At 47.5% G+C, this 15,716-nt stretch overlaps 1 protein-coding gene across 1 annotated transcript in view; it reads left to right on the top strand.

Moving 5' to 3' along the window:
• Nucleotides 1–648: 648 nt before the first annotated feature.
• ACADL (acyl-CoA dehydrogenase long chain) overlaps nucleotides 649–15,716 on the top strand; it is a 41,205-nt gene continuing 26,137 nt past the window's right edge. Inside the window, exon 1 of the mRNA XM_040440709.1 lies at nucleotides 649–804. Coding sequence (XP_040296643.1) covers nucleotides 704–804 — 101 coding nt within the window. The 5' untranslated portion in view covers nucleotides 649–703. The remainder of the gene's footprint in view (nucleotides 805–15,716) is intronic.

Below are 15,716 nucleotides of genomic sequence, written 5' to 3'. Positions count from 1 at the left end.
GGATCCGGCATTAATGCAAGTCAATGGGAAAAAGGCCGGATCCGGCGTTCAGTCAAAGTGTTCCGGATTTTTGGCCGGAAGTAAAAATACAACACAAGACTGAACTGAAGACATCCTGATGCATCCTGAACGGATTGCTCTCCATTCAGAATGCATGGGGATAAAACTGACCAGTTCTTTTCCGGATTTGAGCCCCTAGAACGGAACTCGGCGCCGGAAAAGAAAAACGCTAGTGTGAAAGTACCCTTAGCCATTAATAGGAATCAACCACTGAGGAATCTCATTTCCTTTTTATTTACCTTCTATTTACTAATAGTGTTGAGCGAACTTGTGTTTCAAGTTCGGCATACAAAGTTCGGGTTATTCAAGAATTTTCTTATGGATTCCTCTACCACGAACCATAAGTTATGGTCTGTGGTAGTGGAATCCATAACGGAATTCTTAGATAATTTGAAACACAAGTTCGCTCATCCCTTACACTGTACAAACATACAGTATATATTTTTTACTTTAGCAAATTAATAGTAATAAGAATTGCTGCTGGTAATTGTTACATGCCACTAGAGGGCAGTCTTGTGTTTCAATAAACAAGCTCACTACACAGGCTACAGGACACAGTCATTGATACCACCCATTCTGTTTTTTTTCTTTTTTCTACTTCCTGCTTGTGGCTTCTGCAGTGGGCATCACACACGTCTTTACAATGGCTGCAGGTCTGAGACTCCTTGGGAGATCCCTCCAACAACTTGGCAACATCTCCAATGTCTCCTCCAATGCCAGAGTCCCTGTCTGCGCCAGCATCAGGTAAACCTGCACTAACAGGGCATTGCAATATTGTCAGCTGTGTCTGTGTGGTGTATACCTCTATGAATCCTTTGTTATGTCAGAGGTACATGGTCTAGGACACGCCTGACCTTGAAACATTAAGGTCAATGTTCTTAAATGGACAATGCATGTAATAAATGGTTCATGTTATGTAAATATATATATATCGTTATGTAAACATTTCATAGAACGTCCTATTCCCCTTCATCAATGTTGAAGTCTTTCTATTGGTCACCACAGACGACGTGATATAATTATCTAAACTGCTTTATTATATTAATGTTTAGTTATATAAATCTGTGTATAGTTAAAGGGACAGGAGCAGTCACTCACATTACGCTTTTATCGCTATAGACTGCTATGCTGTATGAAGGTCGAATTGTCTAATGGGTGCACAAAGTGCGTTCCTTTTGTAATTCTGTGAAATAGTATGTTCTATTTTTCTCCAAATGTGACCAATGTCAAAGAAGAGAAAGTAGGTTCTAAAGCCTGTGTACACTATGTCCTGCACGGTGTCTCCTGTGAACTTTGCTCTACTTCTGACTGTAATAAGAGTAGATTTGTAATCGCACCTTAACCCTTTGCCTGCTCTACTTTAAAGGCTCAGGGCAGCAGTCAACACACTATTCATGTACATGTCTTTGAGGACACCTTGATTTTATAACCTACCATTATCTCGGCTTATGTACGTACACCTCAGTAATTAGGCTTTGTTATACATTGGGCTTAGAAACAGAAACATAGAGAGAGATTTACCAAGAGTGGTGCAAAGGAAAACTGGCTTGCTTGCACATAGCAACCAATCAGATTCCACCTTTCGTTTTCAAAAGGAGCTCTGAAAAATGAAAGGTGAAATCTGATTGATTTCTGTAGGAGATAAATCTCCCTCATGATGCCATGAGTACCGTGCAGTCTGCAGTAGACCTGTGGCTAGGCAGGAACTCACAGCACCATAAGTCACTATGATGCTATGAGTTCAGGTCAGAAGAGCAGTGTTCGGTCTGGGAAATGCAGCCGTCACACAGAGCGTTTCCTGGACCATACATGCTCGTGTGAAAGAAGGGTTTGTCCAGTTGGGAAAGCCCTTCAAGTTATAATAGGTGACATGCCATGAAAAATGTGATTAGTAATCTAAGAAACAGGCTTATCTACTTAAATAAAAAGGTGCTTACACATAAATAAATGTGTTATTGCAAAGTTGACCAGCTGCCTCCTTAGAATTGGCACACTATCCTGGTAACGTCAGCCCTTGGTCATTCTTCATTGGTGACCTTGGGGATGCTGCCAGTGCTCAAACAGTGCAGGGAGTCATCACCAAGTTGAATGGGCCTTGGGCATATACAGTATGTTATCATACAGTATGTTGTCGAGCTGAACTTATCACTCATAATACACTGAACAAAAATATAAACGCAACACTTTCGGTTTTGCTCCCATTTTGCATGAGCTGAACTCAAAGATCTGAAGCATTTTGTACATACACAAAAGACCCATTACTCTCAAATATTGTTCACAAATCTGTCTGAATCTGTGTTAGTGAGCACTTCTCCTTTGCCGAGATAATCCATCCCACCTCACAGGTGTGGCATATCAAGGTGCTGATTAGACAGCATGAATATTGCACAGGTGTGCCTTAGACTGCCCACAATAAAAGGCCACTCTGAAATGTGCAGTTTGATCACACAGCACAATGCCACAGATGTTGCAACGTTTGAGTGAGCGTGCAATTGGCATGCTGACTGCAGGAATGTCTACCAGAGCTGTTGCCCGTGCAATGAATGTTCATTTCTCTAGCATAAGCCGCCTCCAAAGGCGTTTCAGAGAATTTGGCATGAGATGAGAGGATTGCCAGCTAGACCGTTGGTCCAAATATAATGCGTTTCGGGCTTATGCCCCTTCTTCAGAAAATGGATTGATTTTCTGAATGGCATAGTCCCGAAACGTGTTACATTTGGCCCACACTGGTTTTATGCTTTTTTGTTTTCGCTATTGTGATTTTACTTCCAATAAAGTGTGTAAAACTTTGGAGGAAGTGCTGGACATAGGTGCTTCTACTGCACTTCTGCTCTGCATCACGTCTACACGGCAGGGTCCAGGAGAATAAGCAGAATACAGCCCTGAAAGGCAAGGTCACTGATGATGTCATCAAGATAGGGAACCAAGATGGTGGAAAATGCCACATGACCATGATGGAGTGCAGGAAAACGGGGCATTACAGATAAACTATCACTATACGTATGTGATAGTATGTGAAAATTGCAAAACTGGAATATGCCTTTAAGACTTTTGGGACTCAAAAAAAACATTCTTGTCCATTTTGCAGACAAGGATAGACATTTCTACAGTAGTTTGAAATAAATGTTGGCATGCACACTGCTAGGATCTGTGTTTTGCGGATCCGCGAGCCCTAATAGTAAGAACAATATACAATACAGATGTCGGACAAGTTAGTGGTAGTGAAGTCCGACCCTCATCCCCTGTAGAAATGGTAGCATTCACAAATTTAACGATAGTGGGGGGGGGGGGGGGATTTAAGTGATTCGCAAAGGTTTTAAGAGATTAAATATAGATTTGTTTTTAGAACGTGTATACAGAAATTACATTTATATATATAAATAGGGTTATTGGTAGCCAAAGGCCACTTTTAAAGGTGTTCTCCGGGCTTTTAATATTGATGACTTATGCTCAGGATAGGTCATCAATATCAGAACGGCGGGGGTCCAACACCTGGCACACCTGCTGATCACCTGTATGAAAGGAAGGGGCTTGCAGTGCGCGTGTGCCGTCTCCCTTCTCTCTTCCTGCTCGCCATAGACATAGCAGCAGTGAGCAGGAAGAAAGAAGGGAGAAGGTACGTGCACGCTTTCCCTTCATACAGCTGATCAACAGGGGTGCTGGGTGTCGGACCACTCTGATCTGATATTGATGACCTATCCTGAGGAAATGTTTCTGGCGCAGGCACAAGTCGCAGCAGAGTAAGGGGGCATGGCAGCAGAAGTTACTTCAAGAGGCCTGAGCTCCCAGTGTCAGCTAGCAGTCGTGTCTTGACCAGCAACCCAGCGGTTCTTGAATGGTTGACTCGGTTACCCACTTCGTCCCAAGTGACATCAGACACCCCCAGCCAAGAGTCAGTGGGTTCATCAGACACAACCCTTAGTTGGCATGGCCCGGGAGCAGCCCCTGTGCCCTCACCTGTCCTCAACCTGCCTCTGTCCTTCTCTGTTTCCTCAGCCAGACAAGTATTATATGCTGTGGGCTCAGCTCCACTATACAGTGAGGACGAGCTACTGGAGGACAGTCAGAAGATACTGCCCAGCCAAGATCTGGAGGAGACATCTGCCGCTTCCTCCGGTAGGCGGGCAAGTAGTGATGAGGAGAGTGGCGTGGAGCTGGTGTTGCAAGCGGTCAGACTCCTGGCTCAGAGACCGTTAAGAAGGACATCAGTGACGTGCAGACAGTACTCAATGATGATGTAGCCTATCGCAATTGGGAGATGGGTGATGAAGGGGCCTCATCATCATCAGGAGGGGAGGGTGGCAGCTTGCCCATGAGCCAGCTGTGGAGCCAGCAAGTGGGTAGCGTGGCCGGGTGGCAGCAGTGGAAGGTTGGGAGCCAAACATGCGTGGGGTAGAACACCCGCTTTGCAGGAGACTATCTGCCCGGAAAGTAGTGGTGCAGGGGTTCACAGAGGCAGCGGCAGTAGCTGTCACGGCAGGGAGTGGGGAAAACCCCCCACCGTGCAAAGGCAGAGACTGCAATGCCAGATAGGAAAGAACAGGGAGCAGGTCACCACCTAGCGCAACCCTGAACTCACCTTAGACTCCTACTGCATGAGCCGCCTCAGAAGGTAAGGGGGCTCATGCTCACCAACCTTTGACCCTACTATCCCTACAAAGCCCTAGGCCTAATGCAGGGCTTGACAAATTTCCTTGGAATCTAGGAGCCAGCTAAAAAAGTTAGGAGCCAGGCGGAGCCGCGTCATAAAATCTATATTGCGATATAATTTTAAGCATGTATATCGCAATATAGCGTTTTCTATATTTGGGGGGGGGGGGGGGGGGGGGTGTTCAAACTTTTTTATTTTTTTTTACTTTATTTAATAACTATTAGCCTCCTTAAGGGCTAGAACCCTTGTCATATTCACCCTAATAGAGCTCTATTAGGGTGAATAGGACTTTACACTCTCCCTGCTGTCCTGTGCTTTGTGCACACAACAGCAGGGAGCTGACCATGGCAGCCAGCCTCTGATCAGCCCCCCTCCAGCCTCTGATCAGCCCCCCTCCAGCCTCTGATCAGCCCCTCCAGCCTCTGATCAGCCCCCCCAGCCTCTGATCAGCCCCCCCCAGCCTCTGATCAGCCCCCCTCCAGCCTCTGATCAGCCCCCCTCCAGCCTCTGATTAGCCCCTCCAGCCTCTGATCAGCCCCCCCCAGCCTCTGATCAGCCCCCCCCCCCAGCCTCTGATCAGCCCCTCCAGCCTCCCTCTTATCAGCCCCTCCAGCCTCCCTCTTATCAGCCCCTCCAGCCTCCCTCTTATCAGCCCCTCCAGCCTCCCTCTTATCAGCCCCTCCAGCCTCTCTCTTATCAGCCCCTCTAGCCTCCCTCTTATCAGCCCCTCCAGCCTCCCTCTTATCAGCCCCTCCAGCCTCCCTCTTATCAGCCCCTCCAGCCTCCCTCTTATCAGCCCCTCCAGCCTCCCTCTTATCAGCCCCTCCAGCCTCCCTCTTATCAGCCCCTCCAGCCTCCCTCTTATCAGCCCCTCCAGCCTCCCTCTTATCAACCCCTCCAGCCTCCCTCTTATCAGCCCCTCCAGCCTCCCTCTTATCAGCCCCCCCCCTCTCTTATCAGCCCCCTCTGGTAACAAACCCACCCTGCCTCCCTCCCCAGTATTAATCATTGGTGGCAGTGGCCACAGGGTCCCCCTCCTCCTCCTCCCCCCATCATTGGTGGCACTGGCAGTGGGCAGTTCCGATCGGAGTCCCAGCAGTGTAATGCTGGGGCTCCGATCGGTTACCATGGCAGCCAGGAGTCACGCTACTGAAGTCCTGGCTGCGATGGTATGTTAGTGAGCAGCATTATACTCACGTGCGCCGTGATCGCCGGGAGCTCCTTCTTCTCATAGGTCTGTGCGGCGCATTGCTAATGCTATAAGCATAGCAATGAGCCGCACAGACAGAAGAAAGAGCGCCCGGCGGCCACGGCGCACGTGAGTATAATGCTGCTCACTAACATACCATCGCAGCCAGGACTTCAGTAGCGTGACTCCTGGCTGCCATGGTAACCGATAGGAGCCCCAGCATTACACTGCTGGGACTCCGATCGGAACTGCCCACTGCCACCAATGCAGAGAGTCGAGACTGAAGAACCCGGCCCCCGGCCTCTGACAGGGCGCTGTGATCCGCGCGGATCACAGTGTGCAGTCATAGGGGCCGGGATATGGCCGGCACATTCATTGGTGGCGCAGTGGCCACAGTCCCTCCCCTCCTCCTCCTCCTACCCTGTTCTTAGTGGCCAGCGGCAGCCGCGCACAGTGGGGAGGGAGGGACTCCTCTCCTCCACTGTGCCGCTCAGGAAACCATGGTGCGCGCCGAGGGCGCATCTTTGAAAACGGGCTGACAAATACCCAAGCGCCAGGACCAAATTCCTGGTCGCCATGGCGACCTGGCGCCCGGGATTTGTCGAGCCCTGGCCTAATGGCAGGGCAGAGACCAACCATTCATCCAACACCACGGATGAATGGTGTCTCAAACGGCCCAGTGGCAAGCAGGAAAAGAAGGCCATGGGCTAAACAGTACAGCAGGTAAGTTACACAGTAACATAACTATGCAATCCTCACTTACCTGCCGTAGCCATGGCTGGAGGTGGCTCCAAGCTGGAAACGCCCACAGGCGAGTCTTCGCTTAACCACCTCAGCCCCCAGTGCTTAAACACCCTGAAAGACCAGGCCACTTTTTACACTTCTGACCTACACTACTTTCACCGTTTATTGCTCGGTCATGCAACTTACCACCCAAATGAATTTTACCTCCTTTTCTTCTCACTAATAGAGCTTTCATTTGGTGGTATTTCATTGCTGCTGACATTTTTACTTTTTTTGTTATTAATCGAAATTTAACGATTTTTTTGCAAAAAAATGACATTTTTCACTTTCAGTTGTAAAATTTTGCAAAAAAAACGACATCCATATAGAAATTTTGCTCTAAATTTATAGTTCTACATGTCTTTGATAAAAAAAAAATGTTTGGGTAAAAAAAAAATGGTTTGGGTAAAAGTTATAGCGTTTACAAACTATGGTACAAAAATGTGAATTTCCGCTTTTTGAAGCAGCTCTGACTTTCTGAGCACCTGTCATGTTTCCTAAGGTTCTACAATGCCCAGACAGTACAAACACCCCACAAATGACCCCATTTCTGAAAGTACACACCCTAAGGTATTCGCTGATGGGCATAGTGAGTTCATAGAACTTTTTATTTTTTGTCACAAGTTAGCGGAAAATTATGATTTTTTTTTTTTTTTTTTTTTTCTTACAAAGTCTCATATTCCACTAACTTGTGACAAAAAATAAAAAGTTCTATGAACTCACTATGCCCATCAGCGAATACCTTGGGGTCTCTTCTTTCCAAAATGGGGTCACTTGTGGGGTAGTTATACTGCCCTGGCATTCTAGGGGCCCAAATGTGTGGTAAGGAGTTTGAAATCAAATTCTGTAAAAAATGACCAGTGAAATCCGAAAGGTGCTCTTTGGAATATGGGCCCCTTTGCCCACCTAGGCTGCAAAAAAGTGTCACACATCTGGTATCTCCGTACTCAGGAGAAGGTGGGGAATGTGTTTTGGGGTGTCATTTTATATATACCCATGCTGGGTGAGAGAAATATCTTGGCAAAAGACAACTTTTCCCATTTTTTTATACAAAGTTGTCATTTGACCAAGATATTTATCTCACCCAGCATGGGTATATGTAAAAAGACACCCCAAAACACATTCCTCAACTTCTCCTGAGTACGGGGATACCAGATGTGTGACACTTTTTTGCAGCCTAGGTGGGCAAAGGGGCCCATATTCCAAAGAGCACCTTTCGGATTTCACTCCTCATTTTTTCCTGAATTTGATTTCAAACTCCTTACCACACATTTGGGCCCCTAGAATACCAGGGCAGTATAACTACCCCACAAGTGACCCCATTTTGGAAAGAAGACACCCCAAGGTATTCCGTGAGGGGCATGGCGAGTTCCTAGAATTTTTTATTTTTTGTCACAAGTTAGTGGAAAATTATGATTTTTTTTTTTTTTTTTTTTTTCATACAAAGTCTCATATTCCACAAACTTGTGACAAAAAATAAAAACTTCCATGAACTCACTATGCCCATCAGCGAATACCTTGGGGTCTCTTCTTTCCAAAATGGGGTCACTTGTGGGGTAGTTATACTGCCCTGGCATTCTAGGGGCCCAAATGTGTGGTAAGTAGGTAAATGACCTGTGAAATCCGAAAGGTGCTCTTTGGAATGTGGGCCCCTTTGCCCACCTAGGCTGCAAAAAAGTGTCACACATCTGGTATCTCTGTATTCAGGAGAAGTTGAGGAATGTGTTTTGGGGTGTCTTTTTACATATACCCATGCTGGGTGAGATAAATATCTTGGTCAAATGCCAACTTTGTATAAAAAAATGGGAAAAGTTGTCTTTTGCCAAGATATTTCTCTCACCCAGCATGGGTATATGTAAAATGACACCCCAAAACACATTCCCCAACTTCTCCCGATTACGGAGATACCAGATGTGTGACACTTTTTTGCAGCCTAGGTGGGCAAAGGGGCCCATATTCAAAAGAGCACCTTTCGGATTTCACAGGTCATTTTTTACAGAATTTGATTTCAAACTCCTTACCACACATTTGGGCCCCTAGAATGCCAGGGCAGTATAACTACCCCACAAGTGACCCCATTTTGGAAAGAAGAGACCCCAAGGTATTCGCTGATGGGCATAGTGAGTTCATGGAACTTTTTATTTTTTGTCACAAGTTAGTGGAATATGAGACTTTGTATGAAAAAAAAAATCATCATTTTCCACTAACTTGTGACAAAAAATAAAAAATTCTAGGAACTCGCCATGCCCCTCACGGAATACCTTGGGGTGTCTTCTTTCCAAAATGGGGTCACTTGTGGGGTAGTTATACTGCCCTGGCATTTTCCAGGGGCCCTAATGTGTGGTAAGTAGGTAAATGACCTGTGAAATCCTAAAGGTGCTCTTTGGAATATGGGCCCCTTTGCCCACCTAGGCTGCAAAAAAGTGTCACACATGTGGTATCGCCGTATTCAGGAGAAGTTGGGGAATGTGTTTTGGGGTGTCATTTTACATATACCCATGCTGGGTGAGAGAAATATCTTGGCAAAAGACAACTTTTCCCATTTTTTTATACAAAGTTGGCATTTGACCAAGATATTTCTCTCACCCAGCATGGGTATATGTAAAATGACACCCCAAAACACATTCCCCAACTTCTCCTGAGTACGGCGATACCAGATGTGTGACACTTTTTTGCAGCCTAGATGCGCAAAGGTGCCCAAATTCCTTTTAGGAGGGCATTTTTAGACATTTGGATACCAGACTTCTTCTCACGCTTTGGGGCCCCTAGAATGCCAGAGCAGTATAAATACCCCACATGTGACCCCATTTTGGAAAGAAGACCCCCCAAGGTATTCAATGAGGGGCATGGCGAGTTCATAGAAATTTTTTTTTTTTGGCACAAGTTAGCGGAAATTGATATTTTTAATTTTTTTCTCACAAAGTCTCCCGTTCCGCTAACTTGGGACAAAAGTTTCAATCTTTCATGGACTCAATATGCCCCTCACGGAATACCTGGGGGTGTCTTCTTTCCGAAATGGGGTCACATGTGGGGTATTTATACTGCCCTGGCATTCTAGGGGCCCTAAAGCGTGAGAAGAAGTCTGGAATATAAATGTCTAAAAAATTTTACGCATTTGGATTCCGTGAGGGGTAGGGTGAGTTCATGTGAGATTTTATTTTTTGACACAAGTTAGTGGAATATGAGACTTTGTAAGAAAAAAATAAAATAATTCTGCTAACTTGGGCCAAAAAAATATCTGAATGGAGCCTTACAGAGGGGTGATCAATGACAGGGGGGTGATCAATGACAGGGGGGTGATCAATGACAGGGGGGTTGATCAATGACAGGGGGGTTGATCAATGACAGGGGGGTTGATCAATGACAGGGGGGTTGATCAGGGAGTCTATATGGGGTGATCACCACAGTCATTGATCATGCCCCTGTAAGGCTTCATTCAGACGTCCGGATGCGTTTTGCGGATCCGATCCATCTATCAGTGCATCCGTAAAAATCATGCGGACATCTGAATGGAGCTTTACAGGGGGGTAATCAATGACAGGGGGGTAATCAATGACAGGGGGGTGATCAGGGAGTCTATATGGGGTGATCACCACAGTCATTGATCACTCCCCTGTAAGGCTTCATTCAGACGTCCGGATGCGTTTTGCGGATCCGATCCATCTATCAGTGGATCCGTAAAAATCATGCGGACATCTGAATGGAGCTTTACAGGGGGGTAATCAATGACAGGGGGGTGATCAGGGAGTCTATATGGGGTGATCACCACAGTCATTGATCACTCCCCTGTAAGGCTTCATTCAGACGTCCGGATGCGTTTTGCGGATCCGATCCATCTATCAGTGGATCCGTAAAAATCATGCGGACATCTGAATGGAGCTTTACAGGGGGGTGATCAATGACAGGGGGGTGATCAGGGAGTCTATATGGGGTGATCACCACAGTCATTGATCATGCCCCTGTAAGGCTTCATTCAGACGTCCGGATGCGTTTTGCGGATCGGATCCATCTATCAGTGCATCCGTAAAAATCATGCGGACATCTGAATGGAGCTTTACAGGGGGGTGATCAGGGAGTCTATATGGGGTGATCACCACAGTCATTGATCACGCCCCTGTAAGGCTTCATTCAGACGTCCGGATGCGTTTTGCGGATCCGATCTATCTATCAGTGGATCCGTAAAAATCATGCGGACGTCTGAATGGAGCATGGAGCTTTACAGGGGGTTGATCAATGACAGGGGTGTAATCAATGACAGGGGGGGTGATCAGGGAGTCTATATGGGGTGATAACCACAGTCATTGATCACGCCCCTGTAAGGCTTCATTCAGACGTCCGGATGCGTTTTGCGGATCCGATCCATCTATCAGTGGATCCGTAAAAATCATGCGGACATCTGAATGGAGCTTTACAGGGGGGTAATCAATGACAGGGGGGTGATCAATGACAGGGGGGTGATCAGGGAGTCTATATGGGGTGATCAGGGGCTAATAAGGGGTTAATAAGTGACGGGGGGGGGGGTGTAGTGTAGTGTAGTGGTGCTTGGTGGGACTTTACTGAGCTACCTGTGTCCTCTGGTGGTCGATCCAAACAAATGGGACCACCAGAGGACCAGGTAGCAGGTATATTAGACGCTGTTATCAAAACAGCGTCTAATATACCTGTTAGGGGTTAAAAAAAACACATCTCCAGCCTGCCAGCGAACGATCGCCGCTGGCAGGCTGGAGATCAACTCTCTTACCTTCCGTTCCTGTGAGCGCGCGCGCCTGTGTGCGCGCGTTCACAGGAAATCTCGCCCATCGCGAGATGACGCATATATGCGTGACTCTGCGCAGGGCTGCCACCTCCGGAACGCGATCCTGCGTTAGGCGGTCCGGAGGTGGTTAAACCCCTCCGGGAAAGCCCGCCCCTTTCGGAGCCTCATACAACAATCAAACCTCCAAGCAAAACCCGCACCATAACTACATACACCAGGTGGGGGGAGGAATGACAGAAACACACCAGAGGGGACAACAGACAAAATAAAGAAATACAAAATAACAAATAAGGATAGCTCACACAGACAGTATCATTCAGCCCAGGAGCAGAGCTCCACACCAAGCTAACAAACAACCAAACAGACACTCAGGCTCCAATACACAAACATATAGGAGGCCTGAGGTCACACCCACCACACCTACCAAGCACACCTTAACCCCGTGCACACCAAAACAGGGAAAGGAAACATCCTAAAAGGGAAAACGCACACACATGCATAAAAACAAGTTGCCACCGGCAACCAGCATGCGCGTCAAAAATGTTGCGGCACACACCGAGGCCGTGACAGTAGCAGTCAGTCAGTGTGGAGTGTTGGGGGTAAAATAACCTACTCGGCGGTGTGGCAGTTTTAAGTTAAGCCGCCAGAGGAGGTGAAAATGGCCATTTGCAGAATCTGTGGGCAGAAGGTGAAGCATGGCCAGGGTGCCAATGTTGACACCACCGCTCTACGTCAACATATGCAGCATCTCCATAAAGTGGCATGGGAGAACCGTTGCTCCAATGTGGTGGTCCAGCCTGCCGCAGCAACTGCTGCATCACGCAGTGGCATGCACCCGATTTCAGGCAGTCAAGGCTCCAATACCTCAGCTGAAGGGAGCCGTCTGTCCTTCCCATCATCTACCAGTCCTGATGCTCCAGCTCCTCGCCCTCCTACTCCTCGTCAGTCATTCCGTCAACAATCGATCACCGAACCGATTGGCAAGAGACAACAGTATGCGTGCACTCATCCAACGGTGAAGAAGCTGAACGTGCTCCTGGCCGAGTTGCTGGTGCTTCAGTCCCTCCCTTTCCAAGTGGTGGACTCTGCACCTTTCAGAGAACTGATGGCTTGTGCCGAGCAGAGGTGGAGAGTCCCAAGCTGTCATTTCTTTGCCAAAAAGGCAGTACCAGCCCTGCACAAATATTTAGAACCAGAAGGTGGGCCAGTCCTTGAGCCTGTCGGTATCTGCCAAAGTGCACGGCAGAGCCGACGTGTGGAGTAGTGTTGATCGCGAATATTCTAATCGCTAATTTTTATTGCGAATATTAAAACCGAGAATTCTCGAATATCTAGAATATAGTGCTATATCTTTGTAATCGTGAACATTCTAGATTTTTTTTTTTTATCAGTACCCATGATCCATCACTGCTTCTTGTTTGTGGGCCAATGAGAAGGCTGCAACATCTTTGACTTTAGGAGTAGTTTTGATCGCAAATTTTTGTATCGCGAATCATCATATTGCTAATTTTTATTGCCAATTTTCCGATTGCCGATTTTTGCAATCAAAAAAATAATGACGAGATCATAAAATCTCGTATTTGCAAATAAATATTCGTGAAATATTGCGAATTCGAATATTGCCCCTGCCGCTCATCTCTGGTGTGGAGCTGTAACTACGGTCAAGGACAATATATGTCCTTTACGGCCCACTGAGTAAATGTGGTTCCTGCCCAGCCAAACCAGCAACTTTGCCAGGTGACGCCGCTTCTGCCTCCACGTTCTCACGCCCTTGTTCTTGTGAAAATGTCCTCCTCTGCCTCCTCATCCTCCACCGTGTCCTCAGCCTCCACTGCAGGGACAATTCACAGTGCTCCTCCAGCATACCACATGTGAAGGGCACAGCGGTGTCACGCTGTTCTGCACCTCGTTTGCCTGGGCTAACGGAGTCACACAGGGGAGGAATTGCTCTATGTCCTTCATCAAGGAATCGAATCGTGACTTTCTACGCGACAACTCAAAATCGGAACCATGGTGACCGACAACGGGAAGAACATGGTATCGGCGCTGTGTCAAGGAGGGCTGAGCCATGTGCCCTGCATGACGCATGTGTTCAATCTGGTTGTCAAGCGGTTCCTGAAGTCTTACATCCCATCTGCAAGACATCCTAAAAATGGCCAGGAAACTTTGCATGCACTTCAGCCACTCGTACACCGCCAAGCACACCCTCCTTGAGCTGCAGAGGCAGAACGGGGTCATCCAGTCAGTGGCAGCTCATGTGTGACACCTGCCGTTTCCTCAGGCTTTTTGAGGATGCCATGTTATTTGTCAGTCGCCAGGACTACGGGATGAACAACGTCATTCCACTGCTTCATATCCTGGAACAAAGATTATTATTGGTGATTTCTTAATACACACGCGTATTGTATGCTGCAAGATCCTATCTGGAGTTATATCCCAGTCCTCCCTATAGAAAGCAAAAGAAAAAAAGGAGCGGATCTGCGCAAACTAGACAAGTGGTAAAGGTGAAACAATCAAAAGTGCAGTCTGTCAGTATATGCTCAACAAAGCTAACAAAGTCTGCGTGCTGTCTCTTAGCCCATGGGTGTTCGCACTTCTCTTGTTACAGCAATATACTTCAGTGCTGAATGCAGGTACCGCATCCTGGAACAGATGCTGGTACATCTGGCTGGTCAGGGGACTGGAGACTTGGCGCCTATATCTCACGGCCACATAAGCCCTGTGGGGGCTGAACTGGAGGAGGAGGACATTGGAGCACAAGCAATGTGTAGAAAATGGGTGGTTTTCTACACAGGTGACAGGAGAGAAGGAGCAGGAGCAGCCAGAGGAGCAGACGGTAGATGAGGAAGACGAGGCAGAGGACCCGGGCACACCGTGGCAGTATGCAGTGGAGATGGAGGCAGGGAGTCCCTCCGAGTAACTTGCGCAAATCGCCCGCTGCATGCTCACTTGCTTGGGTAGTGACAGCCGAATGGTTGGACCCTCGCTACCGGTCGAAAATAAGGGCCTTTATGCACCCTCTGAGAGGGATGACAAACTGAACTACTATAGTGACATCCTATGTAGTCAGTTGTCCACGCCATCGTCCATCCTCTTGCAGGTCTGACCGGGGTGCCCCTCTGCGCTCTCATTCCACTGCCATGGCTGCTGTGGGGGTGGGGGGGTAGGAGCAGTACCAGCTCCATCATCAGCAGCTTGAGTCTAGTCAGGTGGTGGCATACTTGGACACAGGGGCGTAGCTAAAGGCTCATGGACCCTGGTGCAAGAGTTCAGCTTTGCCCCCCCCCCCCCCTTCACTCAGCACTGGTGCACCTAGCTTTTCTGCTGCCCGAAGCAAAAGTTTAAACACCCCCCACCCCATGCCAAATTCTCACAAATTCTCAACCTAACCCCTTCCCTCCAGTCCTACTGTTAAAGCGGTTGTCCTCTTTTTACTACTGATGACCTATCCTCAGGATAGGTCATCAATATCAGATCGGCAGGGTTCCCAAGCACCCCAGCCAATCAGCTGTTTGAAGAGAGGGCAGCGCTTATATGAGAGCTGCTTTCTCTGCTCTGTTCACCTGCTCGCCGTAGCATTTGCAGTGATAAGCAGGTAAACAGAGCAGAAAAAAACCCTTTAAAGACATACTTGGAAAACATTACATACAGCGCTATAAAACATACAGGGTAATACAGCGCCACATATGTAACTCTTACATCCAGTGAAGTCTCTTCTCTGATGTAGATATTCTCTTTCCTCTTCTTCTCCTGTCAGACCAGACCGGCATGGTGACTTCTTTCAGCCGCTCCTCGTCTCTGCAGAGTTTAACAAACAGACATCTTACTTTCCTACTCTTCCATCATCCTCCTCACCTTCTCAACACCCCATCCTGCCACTCCCAATACTGTGCCCATTGTGCTCCCCAATACTATCCTGCAGAAACAGTCCCACTGAAAATACTGGTACCACACAGAGCATCAGTACAAAAACTGCGCCAATACAAAAAATACAATACTGCGCCAATACAAAAAATACCCCTTTCAGATTAGACCCCCATATAAAACCCTAAATCAAACCCCCCCATCTTAGACCGAACCCTTTTTAGACCTCTATGTCAGACCCCAGTTTTAGACCTCAAATCAGGGGGATTAGACCTCCATGTAAGACTCCGACCCAATATTAGATCTCAGATAAGACCCCCATTAGACCTCTAGACCCCCAATCAGACATCTATACCCCCATTAGACCTCTCCAGACCCCCAGTCAGACCTCTAGACCCCCATTTGACCTCTCC

This window comes from Bufo bufo, chromosome 7 (genome assembly GCF_905171765.1).
Source record: "Bufo bufo chromosome 7, aBufBuf1.1, whole genome shotgun sequence".
NCBI classification, from domain to species: Eukaryota; Metazoa; Chordata; class Amphibia; order Anura; family Bufonidae; genus Bufo; species Bufo bufo.
This window is presented reverse-complemented; position numbering and strand designations above follow the sequence as displayed.